At 35.0% G+C, this 20,874-nt stretch overlaps 2 protein-coding genes and 1 long non-coding RNA gene across 3 annotated transcripts in view; 1 reads left to right on the top strand and 2 right to left on the bottom strand.

The window, feature by feature from the left end:
- Nucleotides 1–20,874, top strand: part of LOC115065766 (carcinine transporter) — a 1,371,383-nt gene that overhangs the window by 608,614 nt on the left and 741,895 nt on the right. Inside the window, exon 4 of the mRNA XM_049462541.1 lies at nucleotides 679–937. Within this exon, the coding sequence (XP_049318498.1) occupies nucleotides 679–937 (259 nt within the window). The remainder of the gene's footprint in view (nucleotides 1–678; nucleotides 938–20,874) is intronic.
- LOC125775761 (uncharacterized) overlaps nucleotides 1–20,874 on the bottom strand; it is a 258,804-nt gene that overhangs the window by 102,589 nt on the left and 135,341 nt on the right. The window lies entirely within an intron of this gene.
- On the bottom strand, nucleotides 5,840–7,684 carry LOC125775586 (uncharacterized). The gene is made up of 2 exons (XM_049446233.1): nucleotides 6,758–7,684; nucleotides 5,840–6,573 (listed from the first exon to the last, which is right to left on the bottom strand). Exons 1-2 carry the CDS (start codon nucleotides 7,011–7,013, stop codon nucleotides 6,386–6,388), a joined length of 444 nt encoding a protein of 147 aa, XP_049302190.1. The 5' UTR covers nucleotides 7,014–7,684; the 3' UTR covers nucleotides 5,840–6,385.

The raw sequence follows: 20,874 nt of genomic DNA, 5'->3' as shown, positions 1-20,874 counted from the left end.
GTACGTACACCTAAAACACCGGAGATGTGTTTTCCGTCTATCCCAACATGATCGATTTGGTTGGTGGTTTTACGATCCGGAGACAGCCAGGTTGTTTGATGACTTTTCTTACGCTGGAATCTAGTTCTACAGCTAACCATATTTCGGGCTCCTGCAAAGTCGGTCAGCTTCAACCCATTTAGGGATGTTTTATCGTGGAGGCTGAATTTACCAACCATTGTGCCAAAGATACCTTCTTTGTAACGGCGGTGGTGTCAGCCTTCACTCTAACGAGGGAATTAACCAGCTGGGCAGCGGAACTTTCCCAATTAGTACTATATATAGAAGAAAAAATAAATAAATAAAAGAAAATTTTCAGCAATGCGACACTGTTTTTTTTTTTGAAGTGAAAATCAGAAAATTCGTTAGTATAATAAATACGGAGGACGGAAGGATTTCCAGTTTCCTGGCTCTTTTTCCAATTTTATTGAAACTTTTTTATTCAATTCAATGTACATATATTTGGAAATAGGTTAAAACAAAGTAGTAAGAGTAAATGAAAGTTTATTTACAACAGAAAATAAATATTTTTTGGCTTTTATATTTTCGGCATTAATCATATGGTGTATCCAATATTATTAGTTCAGATTATTCTGCTAACTTAACTTATAATTAACTTATAAAACAATGTACTTTTAGTTCGATCTAGTATGCGATAAGGATATTTATCCAACAATTGGTTTATCTGCACTAAACGTTGGAGGTCCAATAGGAGTTTATCTATTTGGGTTACTCAACGATAGAATGGGAAGGCGCACATCTTATTTTACTTGTTTAGCTACATTACTTTTTGGTAGCTTGTTAACATCCATAAGTAGAAATTTTTGGACTTGGGCTGGAAGCAGAGCAATAGTAGGACTGACTATACCTGCCGTGTATCAAATCCCATTCATTATATGTAAGTATTATAAATATTGTTATTGAAAAACTACCAGAAGAATAAAAAAAATTATTTCCTAAAAAAAAATCCCATATATGAGCCGCTCAATGCACACATCGATTAACTCCTTTTTTTGAAAAATCTTAAATTTAAGTGTCAAAGCCCTTTGTATAGTCATAACTTTTTATATTTATAATAACTTTCCTGAGTAATAAATATTAGCACCGTTAAATGGTAAATATATTTGTCAACGAATAAGTAATTTATTTCGAAAGCCATTTCGATTAACTCCACACTCTAATATAAATTGTTTTAGTAACGCCATAGCTGTTCTTGCCGTGCATCGCTTATATGTTTTTAAAGAGCCGAAGATGCTCTCTCCCTCTCAATAATATTCGTAACAAAATCGCATCGGATAGAAAGAAACACAATGCAAGCGGTAGTTAGTATAACAGTGATCTCGCAAGTTGAATGTTACTGTGTACTTCTTAGTCTTTTCAACATTACTCTCAAATTTTTTTTGCAGCAATAAATATTATACAGTTATATTCAAGATGAGTGAGACTAATAATGTGAGTGAGGAAAGCAGTGATGATTCTTTAAACGATTTATCAACAGAAATGCTGGGTTAAAAAGACGTTTATCGTTTTCCTCGGATTAATAGGATTGTAATAGTACAAACCCAACAAACACATTGATTGGGAGAAAAAGAAGTCGTAATCCTGCTAAATGGATATGAAATTAACAAAACCATAATAGGACAAAAGGTTTGGCATACAGGAATAGGGGAGGAAAATTAATACCTTTGTCGATATACAATGCAGATGCCGTCGAACTTGCAATCAAAAAATTATTTGGATGAGAGAGAGAGGATGCCATGAAAGAGTTTTATTGTTTACATAGGGGTCAAACCACGTCAAGTGGTCAACTTGGCCAAAATATTTTCTTAAAAGGTTGTATCAAAGTTATCAAACGAAGATCACATTCGTTTACATATTACTTTCGAAAAGAGGGACTTGATATTACCTTATGTAAGAAATATTTTAGAGACACTTATCAGGTGAGTTACGGCAGGATATACAATACGATGGCAGTAGCACTTTCCCAATAAAAGGACGGGACGTTCCAAGTTCATGTCCTTAAATCGTAATCATTAATACGTCATAAAAAGGAGGGTCTCACATCCGAGGCTTTTTTCTTCATTTCACTGGGAATGTTTTTAAGTGACGGGCCTCAAGCACAGCGCACATCCCTGGAGGTTACCATCGAGCATTAGTTAATTATTATTGAGTAATGTGCGAAAAAAATTAAAACATTTTTTACCAGATAATTGATACCATATAATCAAATCATGTTAAAAAAGCGTCGTTGCATCTAATCCAAACGACTCACTCAGATTTGTCAACAAAACCTATCATTAATAGAATTGTAACCGCCACAGGGCCTTCAGTAAATTGGCTTGAAATACGCCAAAAATCTTCGCATACAGCTGATGAAGGAGACATTATTAATACTCGTAATATGTATTGCTGAATCATCCTAAGGAATAATGTCGCTAACATAAATCTGCTAGAAATTAATTACGAAAATTATTTTATAACCGAGCTTCCAACATTCGTTTTTATGGAAAAGCTGTGATAAAAATGTTTAATAACTAACTTTTCTGTAAAAAAAACTTAAAAATGAAAAGACTAAATCTAACTTTATTACTTTTTTCAGTTGCCAAATAGTTTAACTCCATCAGTCACATAAAAAGTGTAACATTGCTGACGATTATTTGTTGGCTATTCTTTCTTATTAACTTTATTTTAGATGAAAGCTATATCTGAAATTAAGCATTCCACATTATACATATGTATGTATATTTGAATTCATATTATCAGAGGAATTTTTAAAAACAATTTGCATTACATCATCGTGTTTCTCAAATTTTCGTTTTATTGTACCCAAATGCAACTTAATAATAATCGTAAAATAGCTTTAAAGACTAAATAGAGTTCTCTTTATGGCCGAATAAAACAGTCTATATTTACTTGATTTCCCCACGATAATTCCTATTTTATTCTTGCTTTGGCATAAATCATGCCTGACCAGATAGTATTGTGCGAAAGAAAGTATAAAATTATTATACTCTTGCAACACGTTGCCATAGAATATAATAGTTTTCTTTACCTAACGGCTGTTTGTATTACATAAGCCTAATCGAGGTAGAATAGAGTTATATGTACATACATGTACCGCTCGCCAATGCAAGCTGTAACTTGAATAAATATTGAGATATACCGTGCGATTCTGTAACTTGAGACAGTCTCAAGTCTCTAAATTTGAGATTTTAAGTTAGAGACAATTTTTGAGACTTGAGATGATATTGCTATTCTGTAAGTGACAGTCACAAAATCTATTACATTTCGTTATTCAGAGATGTTTTTACACTTGAATGAAAATAAATATGTCGATAAAAAATATTAAATTTCCTAGAACATAGTCAAAAAACATAATTATCAATAAAAATAAAAATATATGTTGACTTTGTTTCATAATATTTACGAAATTTATGTAAAATTGATTTATTTTTAATCTTTTCGTGTTTGAGTTGCTTACAAAATATAAAGAAACGACAATCGATTAATATCTATGATGATCTCTATTCAATATATTCAAAATGGCATACAAGAGCTCTTTTTAGTTTTGTGACCTGTTAACTACCAGGTCTCAATATTTTGATACTAACGCTAGAGACTGTTTAGTGAATAGTAACTAGTCTCAAATTGAGACTTTGCCTCAAAATGGCTCAAATAGAGACTAGAGACTGGTTACAGAATCCCGCTAATACTCGTATTAATGAAACTTGGTACGTATGTTCCTTGGCATAGTAAGACGGTTGATACTGCAGATGGTCGTAATCGGACACTGCCGCTTGTGGACTAAAAATTTTTAAAATTTGGGCGTGGCCCACCCTATAATTGGCTTAACTCCTTAACCACTTAAGCGAAGAAAACCAAATTCACGCAGGACAAATTCCTTAAGAACTCCTTCCAGTGATATAAAACAAGATGCGTTTTGCACCGGAGAGTGTTTTTTCAAGTTTTCATCCATTTTTATCAATTTTAGGTACAGAGATACACTGTTAAGAGTGAAATACGCCAAAAAGTCCCCAGAAGTTGGAAAATCTTTGTATTAAGTAACGGGTGATTTTTTTGAGGTTAGGATTTTCATGCATTAGTATTTGACAGATCACGTGGGATTTCAGACATGGTGTCAAAGAGAAAGATGCTCAGTATGCTTTGACATTTCATCATGAATAGACTTACTAACGAGCAACGCTTGCAAATCATTGAATTTTATTACCAAAATCAGTGTTCGGTTCGAAATGTGTTTATCGACAAATTTTGTTCAGCGATGAGGCTCATTTCTGGTTGAATGGCTACGTAAATAAGCAAAATTGCCGCATTTGGGGTGAAGAGCAACCAGAAGCCGTTCAAGAACTGCCCATGCATCCCGAAAAATGCACTGTTTGGTGTGGTTTGTACGCTGGTGGAATCATTGGACCGTATTTTTTCAAAGATGCTGTTGGACGCAACGTTACGGTGAATGGCGATCGCTATCGTTCGATGCTAACAAACTTTTTGTTGCCAAAAATGGAAGAACTGAACTTGGTTGACATGTGGTTTCAACAAGATGGCGCTACATGCCACACAGCTCGCGATTCTATGGCCATTTTGAGGGAAAACTTCGGACAACAATTCATCTCAAGAAATGGACCCGTAAGTTGGCCACCAAGATCATGCGATTTAACGCCTTTAGACTATTTTTTGTGGGGCTACGTCAAGTCTAAAGTCTACAGAAATAAGCCAGCAACTATTCCAGCTTTGGAAGACAACATTTCCGAAGAAATTCGGGCTATTCCGGCCGAAATTCTCGAAAAAGTTGCCCAAAATTGGACTTTCCGAATGGACCACCTAAGACGCAGCCGCGGTCAACATTTAAATGAAATTATCTTCAAAAAGTAAATGTCATGAACCAATCTAACGTTTCAAATAAAGAACCGATGAGATTTTGCAAATTTTATGCGTTTTTTTTTTTTAAAAAGTTATCAAGCTTTTAAAAAATCACCCTATATATAGGAGCTAAAAGTATTGACATTCAACCCATTTTTGATACATAGACATACCATTGTGAGAAAATAATAATAATCCCTGAATTTCAATTACATACATATCTCACACATTGACCAAATCCAAATATTCGGTGTTGAACAATTTTTGTTGGGTTTGGACAATTTTTAATGATGATTAGGTGGTATGCTGTAAAGGAATTATTCCTGAGAAATTTTATCCCGTTATATTAAATGATTCATGGTTTGTAAAATAAAAAGGAAAAAATTAGATAGAATTAAAACTTGTGTTATATGAGAAGAAGGAATGATACGTTTCAATGATTGAAATTCCGGTAGCAATTCGGGAGAGCGGGTCGCAATCTATGTAATTTTGCCTAAAAATGGGGGGTCCAACTAAGTCTTCTCATACAATCTCGGGTATGTCTCTGTAGTTTTTTTTTTATTTCATAGGAAGATAATTGTAAATAATATTTATAATTAACTATCAGCATGACGATAGTACTACATATATAATATATATACATTAGGGTGGTTTTTCAAAATAAATTTTCAATTTTTGGAAGTGCTCACTTTTAGAAATGTGCCATTTAGTGTAAAAATACAATTGTGACAGTTTCAGCTCAATCGGATTTTGCTTTCCGTGCCGAAAAGGCCTTGAAGTTTGATAAAATTGCCATTTTTCGCGAAAAAGCGTTATTCTTCGACTTTAACTTATGACTGATTCCACCTATTACAATAAATTTATTGTCAAATGAAGGGTAATTTTATTGAAATTAAAGTCTATTATAATACATTTTCTTTAGAAATGCATGGTTTGGAAGATATTTAACAGTTAAGGGACCAAGTTCGTGTCAAATGCCTTAGTATAGTTCTTCGCAGTAACGCTCGAGGTTCTCCACGATTTTTGAAACTATCCTTACCTTAACCATAAACAATGCATACACTGAAGTCCTTTATTTTATTATAATAGAAAAAGCTAGAAATTAGTAAAATCTTTTAGTTATGTATTGTATTTTCAGTTTTCGTACATTAATTGGTACAATATTTAACAAAAAGATAAGACGATGGGAACAAATCTATTTAAAAAATAAACATATAGAAAGGAAAATTCATACTAAAAACAAAAATTATAAAAAATTTATCAATTTATTTATATATTATTATTTCTAATATCATTCATCAGATAAGGGTAGAGAAAGGGTACTTTTGGAAGTATCAGGGCAAAGCCGACGACAATCCGCTACCACCTGAAGCAGGAATTGTTTTTGCTCCTCATCTTTTGTAAGAATATTATTGAAGTCTTGAGTTAACTTAACCCCTCTTTCTTAAAATCTTTTTTGTCAAATAAGCTAAGGCAAATCAGTTCCGGGTTCAGATACCACAGGTGAAGTAATTACTTCTTTATAACCACGACTGTATTTCCTTTTTTTACTCGCTGTCTCCGCTTTGCTGGCTTTTTCATCATCGGTAAATACTTCGTCCGAGGTGATTTCTTCCACTTCTGATTCAGAAGACAATGAGATGTCTCGTACATTTTCTGTTGCAATGAAAAAAGGAAAGAAAATGTATGGATTTTGGGAGAAAAATACTACTGATGTTGGTAACAAATAGGAACGAATAAAGGCTATAGCTTCTAAGAGCCAGCATTTTATTACCTATTTAAGTATGGATTTGAGTATCTAATTTTTAAGTAAAATTGGGCAAATATACTATAAACTTACCAGCGCTTACTGGTGAAATCTGTCGCCATCGCCACTCTTCTGCTTTTGCTTTTCTTGCTTCTCTTCTTTGTTCAGCTAGAGCTGTATTCACATCGATACCTTCCATATGGCCTGGACGTCCTTTCATTCTCTGATATGTCAAAAATTTAATATCTTCCTGATTAGACATTTTTGAAATGGCATCTTCCACTGCTACATCAAAAAGATCGGACAGTTTGGATGTGAATGCAAGATTTTTTTGTGAGTTTTGCAGCATCACTAAAAGGTAATCCAACTTCACGAATGTTGTAAAACAATGACTTTAACACTTGATGATTTGATGGCAGTTTACTCCCGATTATTTGATGAGATGAATACCCAATTAAATAAATTAGGGTTTTAGATCGAACACGAACATTAGATGAGGTAGTAGCCATTTGAATTTAATTATATAACTATGTATGTAATATCTTGCACTTTCTAATATCAAGCACTTAGCACAACAAACTTTAAAATAACATTTCTCTTAAAGCGTCAAAATCAAATAGGGGATTCCCCACTTTTTACTTACTACCAGAATACATAGCGGTAAATATGAGCAACAAGTCAGCCACGAGATGCGAGAAATATGCAATACCAAATAATACTAGAGATGCCAGCTTATTGGAGAAAAAATATGTTTAGTGAGTTTGAAATGTGAAAAAGTAGTAAAGTAAAGGTTAATAAAAGTTATTCTGATTTTTTGTTGTTGTCGCTTTATTTTAGTAAAAGTATAAGATATACTAAAGTAAAGTTGCATAGAATGAAAAGTTAAGAAATTTGACGGCCCAATTATGTCACTGTCTTAGGCCAAGGCCAAACTCACCAAAATGTCAAAAAATACTTAAAAACAAGTAAGGAAGGGCTGTCTTCGGCCATGCCGAAGCCTTCATACCTTTCATGAATATATAAAATTCTAATTTAAAATGCAGGTATGAGTGTCACCAAAAAGGCACATAACACGAACTTGGTCCATAAATGTTAAATATCTTCCAAACCAAACATTTCTATAGAAAATGTATTATAATAGACTTTAATTTCAACTTTACAGAAAATTTACCTTTCATTTGATAATAAATTTATTGTAATCGGTGGAATCAGTCGTAAGTTAAACTCGAAAAATAACGCTATTCCGCGAAAAATGGCCTTTTTATCAAACTTCAAGGCTCTTTCGGCACGGGAAGGCAAAGTTCGATTAAGCTGAAACTTTTACAACTAAATTTTTTTTACACTAAATGGCACATTCCTAGAAGTGAGCACACACAAATTTCAGAAAAAAAAATTCACCTCTGTTCACTAAAACCACCCTAATATACATATATATAACCAGTAAAAAAAAAGAAAAAAACATCTAAACGGAATATGATTCAATAATCCAATTTGGTATATAAACATATGAAAATCTCTTACATTATCCAAAGAAAATTCTGTTGACAGATGTGCTAGTGTGTTTTTTCGGAAAATGCTGTTCCTTGCATATTAGTGCTTTCTGCATTCATCAAGGATGTGGTTAATTGTCAGAAGACATTTGCAAGCTTGGCAAGATGAAGCAGAGCCACTTAGGAAGTGTTGATGTGTGATTGCTGTGTGTCATAACCAAGTAGAAGTTTTTATTTTAGAAGATCCTATTGGAATATGGGCAGCGGTACTGTTTTTGTTAATAAATGTTAAGTAAGCGTGCTTATATGTCGTCAGGTATCTGCTGACATTTCTCTTATGTAGCTTTCGACGCTTAGCATATTAATTACATAAATTCTACAGTGACTATGGGTCCACTTAATTTTTATTTTGGAGCTTTGTTTTATTAATTTCTGACTTGTCCCTTGGATCAACGGTCCGTTGTTTTTTTTATATTTTGCAGTGTTTCCACTTCTCAACTACCATCCGAGCATGCGCCAGTTTTTCCAGGGTAGAGTGGATGGAGGCTTAAATCATTTAAACACCTGGGCCCCCTATGCCAATATTTTGCCTAGTTTTATATGTATACTCTGAGACATTAAATTCGGCTTACTGTTGGTAGAGGAGCCAAGGGCGCAGAATATTAGCTGTAAAAAGCGATTTTGGTTGTAATAGAAATTTTTATTTTATGTAAGTATTGGCGCTTGAGGTAGTAATTTGGTTTTGCGTATTCTGACGACTTCTTAACCTTTAACTTATGAGGTCAAATTTCGAAACGTAGATTTAGAGGTAGTAGTAAATTTTACACCATTTTTATTGTTAAAATTTATTAGAGATTTTTTTATTATAATACTTACAAATTTCATCAAACTGATTTAAATTAATTCTAATTACAGTATTTGGAAAGAAAATTTTAAACTCTTTGTATTTTTTTGAAAAATGTGTCGTTTATTTTAGAAGCCTTTTTTACGATTATGAGAAAATCAAAACACAAGGTGTAAAATTTACTACCACGTCATAAGTTAAAGGTTAAAGCTGCTTGCTTTTATTAATTTTATTAGCGGCAATTTACAATTTTTTATCGGCTTATGAAGCCTTGGAGTTGGGACAATGAAATTAGAGGGGTTTTGCGGGAGAGTTGGATACCGGCTTCGCCTCGTTGTATAGAGATTTCTTCATAATTAGCTTGAACCCTTAAGCAGCTGTTTGCCATAACCCACCCATATGAGGAGCGCTTGAATAGGTGCGATAAGAGCGACCTTTTTGTAAGTATAGGTGTATTCCTGTATCGTTTTGGGAGTATGGTGATCCCTTAACTTCCTTTTTAGTTTTCAATTATTTTTGAAAATTTAAGCCTCAATGAGGCAATATTTTATGAAAAGTGTCGATTGTTTTACCTATTGAGATAATTTTTTTATATAATAGGTTTAAGTGCGTACGCACTAATGTGGTAGCATGCCACATAGCTTGAGATTTTTTAAGCAGGATATATGTATAATTTTTGGTGAAAGCCATCCTGCGGAGTCAAAAAGTTACATATATTAGTGTTTTTATATGAGGTTGTCAGAGGGAGTCTGACTTTGTTTTTTCCGCCAATTCGTGAAGTGTTGGAAAAAAGTGGCTTGAGTGGTAGTCATACGACGTACATTATTTAATCGAGTAGTTGTGGCTTTACAGAAGTCCGTCTAATACTGATCTTTTACAGTTTTGTTTAATATAGGGGGAAGTTTCCATATGTCTCATAATGTCCTTAATTGTGAATTAAGATGTTTGTTTGAGGTTTCCTCAACTAGAGTTGACATCGTGGTAACTGGTTCTGTAACAAACTTTTGTGGAGTTTTCCATTTAGAAATTAACAATTTTGCCTAAAACTAGTTCTTTTTTCAAATATTATTCATAGAACCTTTAAGTTAGAAACATTTTCTATATTTTTTTTTTTTACATATATGTAGGTATTCAAAGTTTTACACTTATTTGTAAAAAATATTCGCCCATGTGCTAAGAGACCATTCTGAGATACCGTTAAGTATATTAGTAAAGGTATCTTTAATCTGTTTCAGAATAATATTTTTTTAGTTTCAAAACATCACCTGCTTAAATTGCATGTTCTACTTTATCATTAGCTATAATTTTGCTCACTTCGTCGAAAGCTATAATGAGAAACACTACCGATATTGGGGAACCTTGAGCAACGCAATTTGATAAATCGTTTCTGTCAGAACATATGTTCTTCGATTTGTGTTCAAATTGACAGAAAACTTCTCACAAATTAAATATTTTTTTCCACGTTTCATTTTATTAGCTAGAGAAGAACAACGTGTTTACCTATTCAATTAAAAGCCCTTTCGAGTGTAGTAACATTGTTTTGAATTGAAATGGCAGTTGAAGGAAGGTTACATATATGATTTCAGTAGATGCGACATTATATGGGCTACAGACTATTCCGTTTATTGTATCCTTCTACTTACGATTATCAAGTATTGTATGAGACTATTCATCTCGTTGTTGCAGTTTTGGAGAACTATGAGACCGGGTTGGTCTGTTAAAATTCCAGTTAGTTCTGTTTCAACTTCATTACGGCATCTTCAAAATGTCTCTGGACATAGGGGCTGTTGTTGCGCTGCTCTGATCGTCTTATCCGGCTTGAGTTTTTTCATAGTTCTTAATATTATCGTTGGTTTCAATGGGAGCTTTTGTTATATATTTTTCAGGCGACTTATGTATTCCCCAATATCAGTTTTTAGCACTTGATTTCCTTTTCATCGACGAGGGTAATTTTTGTTGTTTTAGTTGAAATTTATATTTGGCGTCTATATATATACGAACTAGTCCCTCAACTTTTAAGATATCGTTTTGAAATTTTGCAAACGTCATTTTCTCTTCAATAAGCTGCTCATTTGTCGGAACTGCCGGAATCGGAATCAAGTTCGTGTGAGGACAGCTCTCCGAAGAAATTGTTCAGATCGGTTAACTATAGCATATAGCAGCTATATTATAGCTGCGATACAAACTGAATGATCGGAATCATTTGCTTGCATAGGAAACTTCCTTATTTGACGATATATCGTACAGATCGGCTCACTATAGCATATAGCTGCCATACAAACCGAACGATCGGAATCAAGGGCTGGTATGGAAAACTTTCACAGTTGACGTGGTACCTTCAAGAAATTGACATGGATTACTGCTTGAGGAAATAATATAATCTACGAAAAAATTGTTCAGATCGCAAAATATCAATCAAAATACGTGAAATTTTAATCAGTATAAAAACGCATATCTTATAGTGAAATTACCAAAATTGTTAATCGGAGCTTCATTGTTATACATTAAAAGGACAAACGAATTGCAAATAAAACTAAAGTCTCCACATATGAGAAGTTAACTGTTACTGATAAGCGACTGATATTGAAAAAAATTAACAAGAATCTAAATATTTCAGCGCTGCTGTTGGGTGGTTGTATATGTTTGCATATGTTGGAGTGTGTTATTATCGTGCGTGGGTTCTACTAGTATGGTGTATTGGAGTATGTCAGTGTGTGACTGTTGTGAAAAGAAGGGTGGATGTGATGTGGTGCTTTGTGGAGGGGCTTCACAATGATAGAAAGAGCCAACATTGAAGGATCAAAATGCAAGATCGTTATGAACGCTTGGCCGCCATAAGCCAGTTATTCCTGGGGTAACTTTTCTAACAACTCTTCTTAAAAATTATTCAAACCAAATGCATTTGCTGTCTGTGTATGTACTGTACGCCCAGATCAAGTCAGCATTTGTTTTTTCCTTTTTTGCCGTTGAATTGGATCATTCTCGAGTGTTGGACTTATACCAAATTTTAATTATAATAATAACACCGAAATGCTATCATTTCATTAAAATAACTGTACAATTATATAACAAACTTGTGGTCCTATAACTTGTTGTTGATCAAGAATCTTACACCAAAACCTAATATCGTAAGATAAGTATATAAATATACCAATGCAATGGCATGTATCATATATACATACATACGTTCCACTTATTCAAGTATGTAAGAAAACAATAACAGTAGTGGAATTTCGTTGTCGATATATAATAAAAATTGTATATCTCCCACTAATGCTACACCTCGTATGTTTTATGGCGCACAGTGATTCGTCTGGATCATAAGGCGGACAAAACTCAATGTAAAAAATCAAATAATTGACAGTACTCTGATTATAACAACCTTTGATATGTCACAATTTTAAGTAAGAATTGCGCAAAATATTCTAATACGGTTAACTACAACAAGTTTAATCGAAGTGATACGGTGTTATCATTTTTATGTTTTCAATTTAAATAAAAAATACAATTTAAATAGTGATTTAACAAGGTTTGGAGAGGAAAACACGACTGTTGATGAAATGGAATTTAATTTAGAAGGTATGTATGTATATTTTATGCAATTTAATACTTGGTTTGCGTTTAGCTAATACGTTGTACGGGGTTTTGAAAACTCATATAAAAATGTTTGTGTTCTTTTTATTTTCAAGTTTTTAACGTATGCAACTTTTTTTATCCACATATATCCAAGCTAATGTTTAAATATTGTATAACAGCAACCTTAAGCTGTACAATGACCTTTGATCGAGTACCACATCTTTCCCCCATAATTTGTAATTATTTTTTTTCCAGATCGAGTTTGCCCTATTTCAAAAATGGAGTTATTTGAAGAATGGTGAAATGAATGAAGAATGGTCAAGTAAATGTATGTTCTGAAATTTAAAAAAATAATTAAATATATTTTTTACACAATTTTTTTATTTTCTATTTGGAAATCTAAAAAAAACAATATATTAATTTTTCAATGAAACTTAAAATCATTAATCGACACGACCTAAACAATTCAATTTCAAACTAAAATATTTTTGTCCCCCTAGCTTGTACATATTAAACGATACACTGTGGGCGGTGCCGTCTGAGAGAGAGTGTTGTGAATAGCCGAGAAATGCATTGAAGATTTAGTTATGTTGTGTTTTCTTCCTAAGTAAATTTGCAATTTTCAATTACCTTTTTGAAGTAAAATTTGGAGCTTTTTAGAGCAAATTCGAATAAGCCACTTATATGAGGAGCTCTGAAGGCATAATTACCAATTAAGCGTTAACTTTATATCCCGATTTGTAAACAACTCAAGATTTTATTGTTAAATAATCAAAAAACAGTGACCTAATCTTTCAATAAGGTGGAAGACCTTAGCATAGGAGCCTTTATCTAGGAAAAGCCCAACAAAATCGATAATTGTTATTAAGAAAGGCAGGCGTAGGTGATAGTTAGTAATGATAATTCGCCGCTAAATAAAATCTGAGGACCTGTTCAACCGATTTCCAATAAATTTTATACGTAACGTTCTTCTAATATTCTTATTTCTCAGTGCGAAAATGAGCCTACTTCTCACATAACGCTATTTAAAATATCACTTGTTTCTTTCAGCCTCCGGTATACAAATAAAGAAAAAATTTATATAACGGGTTTAAGCTTTTGCACGAATAATCCCTTTAAAATATTGCACCTTGGGATCAAAAATTGTGCAAATACATCAAAAACTGTTCAAGACTCTAAGTACCGAATATGTAAACCCTATTACCTATAGTTGCTTTTTACCGGAAAATCGGTCAATGTGCGAGATATACATATGTATAATGAAAATTTAAAAATAAACTTTTCCTGACAATGATATGTCTTCGTGTCAATACCTCCTTCAGCTCCCATATACCTAACACAACGATTTTCAAACTTCCAGGCGACTTTATACCGCATCCGTGAAAATAAGAGAGCTGATAACAGTGAATCTATACTATCTATCTAGTTATAGCACCCTTGCACTTACCATTAAAATTTGCAACGTTCATCTTGTTGGAGTAGAAACGCTCGGGCTTATATTCTTCTTTGCGTTAAAATTTATTTCAAAGGCTTAAGTAGTGACGACAAAGGTTTGTTCACTACTTAAAATTATATGTCCATCGGATTTATGTATATGGAATATCTTGCACCAGTATTGTGCTGACACACAAATATTTTAATCCCTCGGATTATAGTTCATAAAAATTAGAATATAAAGGGCACGCTTAAATGCTGGCCCGCCACTGTCGTATATATATGTATATATGTATTTACATAAATTTTTATTTTATTTTGTTTTTATATTCGGTTTATTTTAGCGATTTGTCGGTTTTCGTTTCGCGGTTATCGGCGATCGGTAAGAAGCATAGTTTGACGAGCGGTCTTGTTAACTTTCCGGATTGCGTACGGAGATCGACGATGCGAATATGACCGTCGGAGCCTGGATAAAGCTTCTCTATGCGGCCCAGCCGCCATTCGGTAGGTGGCAGGCAATCGTCGTGAATCAGGACACAATCTCCAACTTTTGGCGCATTTTCTGTATTTTTCCATCGGTACCTCTTGTGGAGGTCTTTTATATAGTCTTCGTTCCATCGGCTACTGAAATTATGATGGAGAATTTTAATTCTTTCCCATCTATTTAATAAGGAAAGCGACTCCACGCCTGGCTCAGGTGTGGCCAGAATGGATGCTCCTTTTAAGAAATGCCCTGGAGTTAGGGCTGTGAAGTCGGAGGGATCTTGCGATAGTGCTGTGAGCGGCCGTGAGTTGAGAACGGCTTCAATTTTAGCTAATAATGTCGTGAATTCTTCATAGTTAAATTTATAGCTGCCGGCTAGCTTCTTGAAATGAGATTTGAAGCTCTTTACAGCTGATTCCCATAAACCACCCATATGAGGAGCGCTTGGAGGTATAAATTGCCAATTGATACCTTGAGGGGCGTACTTTTGTACGATATCAGGGGACACTTGTTTTAAGAAATCCACAAACCGTTTCTCTGTGGCTCGTTGAGCTACAATGAATGTTTTGCCATTATCGCACATGTTTTTGGATTGAAGCCACGTCGAGCGACGAAGCGAGCAAATGCCGCGAGAAAAGCCTCCGTCGTCAGATTAGTACACAGCTCAAGGTGTACTGCCTTTGTCGTGAAACATATAAAGGCAGCCACATAGCCTTTCATGAGAGTGGGAGATCTTAGCATAGACGCCTTTATTTGAAAAGGCCCAGCAAAATCGACACCTGTGGTCATGAAAGGCAGAGCGAAATTGCAGCGTTCAGGTGGAAGTGCTGCCAAATTCTGAGTTCGCATTTTTTGCTTATGCATAGTGCAGATCTTGCACATGAAAATGCATTTTTTGATCTGGGGCTTAAGACGGGGAATATAATACTCTTGGCGTACCATATGTTGCATGAGGCGCTGTTCTGCGTGCAACATTAATATATGGATGTAATTCAGAAGTAAGTAAAGTATTTGAGAGGTTCGATTAGAAATATATGTTTTCCACGAGTGTGGTGTCTTTTCTAACCAGGCTAGAACGATTTCGGAATCGGACCATAGATATAATTTGCATTTGGTCATGTTCATGTGGGTCTGCACTATGGAAACCAGCTTTGCTAGTAGCAGAGCGCCACAGAATTCAAGTCGTGGTAACTTATCGTTTTTAGAGGTGCTACTTTTGCTCTTGCAGCTAGTAGGTGGCTTGTGGTTGCGGTGTCGCTTTGTGCGCGCACATAGATCGTGGCACAATATGCCTTTTCAGAGGCATCGCAGAAGCCGTGTAGTTCCACTTTGTATTCGGGGGAATAGTTTACACACCGTGGAATTTGTATCTGCGAGATATCTTTTAGATTATTAGCAAACTGGGACCACTTTTCTAAGCGAAGAGGTTTCACTTGTTCGTCCCAGTCTGTTCCGTCTAGCCATAATTCTTGAATCAGGATTTTCGCTTGTATCATAATTGGCGTAAGCCATCCTGCGGGGTCAAAAAGTTTTGCCATTGAGGATAAAATTTGCCTCTTTGTTATGGCGGATAATGCGGCTATGGACTCTATCGTGTATGAGAACTGGTCCGATATCGCATTCCATTGGATGCCCAGTGTTTTTGTTATACTTTCCTTTTCAAATATAAGGAAATTAGTATCCAATTTGTTATCGTTTGGTATATTTTTTAAGATACTTGCGGTGTTGAGGGCTTTTATCACTTGTGATAAGGACTCGTATGTTTGTGAGAGGCTGTGGCTCCCAGACAGGATGTCGTCTACATACGTATGTGTTTTTAAGACTTGCGTTGCCAGAGGAAATTCTGACTTTGTGTCTTCTGCCAGTTCGTGGAGTGTACGAATGGCGAGGTATGGGGCACAGTTTACGCCAAAGGTAACTGTTTTTAATTTAAAGTCGCGTAATGGACTATGTGATAAGGACTCGTATGTTTATGAGAGGCTGTGGCTCCCAGACAGGATGTCGTCTACATACGTATGTGTTTTTAAGACTTGTGTTGCCGAAGGACATTCTGACTTTGTGTCTTCTGCCAGTTCGTGGAGTGTACGAATGGCGAGGTATGGGGCACAGTGTACGCCAAAGGTAACTGTTTTTAATTTAAAGTCGCGTAATGGACTATTGGGAGATTTTCGGAAAATAATTCGTTGAAAATCTTGATCATCTTTATGTACGACTATTTGTCGATACATTTTTTCAACATCCCCATTGAAAACGTATTTGTATATACGCCAATTTAGTATGAGGAGCATTAAATCTGGTTGGAGTGTGGGGCCCGTGAATAGAATATCGTTGAGCGAATTCCCCGAGCTAGTGCATCTGGAGGCATTAAAGACAACTCTAACTTTTGTCGTTTTCTGCATGGTGTGGCAAGTAGAATGAGTGATATTTGCCCTTTATAATTTTTTCGCATGGGCTTACTTCCTCCATGTGATCTAAATGGAGGTATTCTTCTAAGACACCATCATAATGTTGTTTGAGCTCACCTTTTCTAAGTAGGTTTTTTTTCCATACTTAGAAACTGCTGTATTGCAGAGGTGCGAGAGTGACCTATGGCGAGTGTATCTGGAAATTGTTGTTTAAATGGTAGTCGTACGACATACCGACCATTTCTTGATCTAGTAGTTGTGGCTTTGGAAAAGTCTTCACAATACTGATCTTCTGGCGTTGTAATGGTAATGGGGGAAGTTCTTCTAACTCCCAAAATTTCCTTAATTGTGAATTAAGGAATTCATTGGATATCTCTTCCACTTGAGTTGTCATGGCGGTAACTGGTTCTGTTACTAGTCCACTTAGTATCCAACCGAACATAGTATTTTGAGCTAGAAGGGTGTTTGAAATTTTCTCAACCCCTTCTAGAATAATTTGAGGTATAAGGTCGTTGCCTAATATAAGATCTGTTTGAGCGGGGGTGTTGCAGTTAGGATCTGCTAGCTTTAGGTGTGTAACCTTTTGCCAATGCTTACTATTTATATGATAGCTTGGAAGCATGTTCGTAAGTTGCGGTAAGACTATAGCTTCTGCTTGAATGCGCTTATCCGCTTGGGGGGAAATTAGAGTAATGGGGCAGATTTTATTTGAGTTTTGTACTACTCTTCCCCCATTCCCGTAATTTCATAATTGGCATGTTTTGTTGGCAGTTTTAGCTTATTTTGTGCCTTAGACGCTATGAATGATCGTTGTGATTCTTGGTCTATTAGGGCTCTCAATTTGAAAAGTTCTCCTCGGTGTTCGATGGAAAAAACTGCTGTGTGAAGCGTTTGTGTTTTTAAAGCCTTTGAGCAACATGGTGTCTCTTGGCAAATTTGGGGATTTTGTGTTTCGGGAGTTGCGGTTGCAACTAAACCCGTGGCTATTTTGGAGAAAGCGCTACTTTGGGGTGTGCTAGGAAAGTTATTGAAATGCAACATTGAATGATGCCTCTTGTGGCAATATATGCAATTGAATTTGCTTTCGCAATTATTGAGATTATGTGAGTGGGACAAGCAGTTTGTGCAGAGTCTTTTTGCTCTGACAAAGTTGTTCCTTTCATTGATATTAAGTTTTTTAAACTTTTCGCAAGCTTTCAGCTTGTGCCCTCCTTTGCACAGTTCGTATGACGTTAATTTATTTTGTTCAGATGTGAACGATTGATTTTTAAAAAAGCTTCTGTTTAAACTGTTGTTGTTACTAGCTTGGTCTCTAATGAAACTTCGATTTAGGTCGTGTTGAACGTTTTTGGTTCTGACCGTCTTTTTATCTATCCTTTCCGCAATTTCGTGTTGGGTGGTTAAGAAATCTTTTATCTGTTGCCACGTTGGGCATTTTCTTCGTGATGAGAGCGATTGCTCCCACAGAAGCAAAGATTTTTCCGGTAATGGCGCGGAGCATATGTTTACCAGTATGGGGTCCCAATTTTTTGTTGGAATATTCTGTGTCGATAGAACCGACAAACAATTTGAAATAGTGGATTGAAGTTTTATGAACCTTTCACTTGTTTCTTTCTGAATTGTTGGTAAATTCATTAATATGGTGACTTGTTGGTCGACCAATATTCTTTCAATCTCGTATCGTTCTTTTAGAGCTTCCGAAGCCAAATTGAACTTGTAGTCATTTAATGCGAACTGTTTGACTATTACGCCTGCTTGACCTTTGGTTTTGTATCTGAGGTGATACAGTTTTTGTGCTTGTGATAATTTAGGATGGTTTATGTACACGGCCGTAAACATGTCCCGGAAGGACGGCCATTGGTCATAACCTCCGTGAAATGTTTCTGTATCGCATGCTGTCACTTTAAGGTGAATGCCTGAACTCGCCTCTTGGCTTTGAATTTGTGGCAGCTCTACTCTCCGTTGTGGAGTAGGTGCAATTGCTTTAATTAATTTCAATTGATCGGAGATCATGGCTTTTGTCTCTTCATATTGGTCAAGGCAATTTTCATATTTGGCGTAAGCCGAGGATTTGAAATTTTCGGGTAGATCTGAGTCGTCAGTTTCTACTATCGCGTCATATGCGTATTGGAGACGTGCCCAGAAATTGTCAATATTTTGATTTTTGATTTCTAGCACCGATTCAGAGTAATCTTGAATCGGTGAAGATGAAAATCGAGTGCAGTATCTTATTAAGCTGTCACTCTCAGAAATGAATTTAGCGTAAGAAATATCTTTTCCCCTTTTTTGCTTTGTAGCACCTTGTTTCGAGCGTGTAGCTTCTGCAGGTGTACTTGGACTTTTGTCATCAGAAATCATTTTCGGAATTTTTAAAAATTGAGTAGATTTAGAATCTTTGGAGTCTGTGCTCATTTAGTATCAATATATTACTAAAGGTGAATTTTTTGGTATAAATTCGGATGAATGTAAAAACCCGAAAACTCTTTTACGTAAATAAGAGTTTTTATTTCCGAATTACCGATTATTTTATTGAAATACGCGTATGTCGTGTATAATATAATTGATATGTTGTATAATATATATGTGTGTATATGGAGGATGGAGTCATGTGTAGAAGTTCACGCAAGTGAGGAAAGTTCTCTGATCGCCATTCACTTGGGAGTGGCCAGAAACGATTCTTTTACATATTGTTATGTATCCAGATATTCCCCACACCCTACACATCATATTCCGTACGCTTCCCAACACTTAATTTCTATTTCTCCTTGTCTCCCATCTCCTATTGCAACAATTATCATGTCGCCCACTCCACCCGTTATTCGCTTTAAGTAGCCTAGTGCATTTCAATGTAACTAGAATAAGTCTGTTCGATTTTTGAATTGCCGAAATAAAGAACTCATCTTCAAATACTTAACTGGCGCAGTCGGAAGCGAACCACGCGTAGTTTTTTCTGAAAAAGAAATTTAAAAGCGTGTGCAAAGTAAAACCTAAAAGAAAATTTCGGGATTTAAAAGAAAAATAAAACCATTGTTAATAAAAGGCGCGAGAGTAAATTTCGGCGCGCATAAGTCAAAAGTGCATTACATTCGAATTTATAATATTAAAACTATTTATTGGACAAAACAGTCAGACCCGGCTGCCGAAGCAGTAGAGAAATTGGGGAAAGTGTTGGAACGCGTGGAAGAAAAGTTCAATAGTAAACTTCATAAAAAGAGTATTGATTTAGAATTCATCTTACATATCAAATTTACACCAGTGAAAAAAAAAAACGTACAATTTAAGTAGAAAAAACTTAACAGTTACACCAGTGAGGAGAAAAAAAGTAGGAAAACGTACAATTACCAGTGAAGAAAGAAAAAGTGGAGGAACGTACAGTTGTGGGCAGTGTTGCGTAAAGTTTAAAGCGGAAAAAACAAGAAAAAAATGACATACAAAACCAATAATAACTGAAATTTAAAGTAAGAAAAAAAAAGCTTAACAGTTACACCAGTGAAGAAAGAAATTGTAGAAAACGTTCAATTGCGAGTACAGTCTAAAGCGAAAAGAACAAGAAAAAATGACATACAAAACCAATAATAACTGAAATTTAAAGTAAGAAAAAAAAAGCTTAACAGTTACACCAGTGAAGAAAGAAATTGTAGAAAACGTTCAATTGTGGGTACAGTGCGTAAAGTTTAAAGCGAAAAGAACAAGAAAAATTACATGCAAAACCAATAATAACTGAAAGTTAAAGTAAGAAAAAAAGCTTAACAATTACACCAGTGAAGAAAGAAATTGTAGAAAACGTTCAATTGCGAGTACAGTCTAAAGCGAAAAGAACAAGAAAAAATTACATGCAAAACCAATAATAACGAAATTTAAAGTAAGAAAAAAAAAAAACTTAACAGTTAGACCAGTGAAGAAAAGAAAAGTACATAAACGTACAATTGTGAGTACAGTCTAAAGCGAAAAGAACAAGAAAAATTACATGCAAAACC

Source organism: Bactrocera dorsalis, chromosome 1 (genome assembly GCF_023373825.1).
Source record: "Bactrocera dorsalis isolate Fly_Bdor chromosome 1, ASM2337382v1, whole genome shotgun sequence".
Taxonomy (NCBI): domain Eukaryota; kingdom Metazoa; phylum Arthropoda; class Insecta; order Diptera; family Tephritidae; genus Bactrocera; species Bactrocera dorsalis.
The sequence above is the reverse complement of the archived record's forward strand: the minus strand, read 5'-3'. Positions and strand labels throughout refer to the sequence as shown.

What these genes read in the sequence shown, in the direction of transcription:
- LOC125775586 (XM_049446233.1), bottom strand. Translation starts at nt 7,013, where the DNA reads ATGCTGCAAAACTCACAAAAAAATCTTGCATTCACATCCAAACTGTCC. An exon ending in GATTTCACCAGTAAGCGCTG is followed by an intron (nt 6,574 to 6,757) that starts GTAAGTTTATAG and finishes TCATTGCAACAG; the next exon opens with AAAATGTACGAGACATCTCA.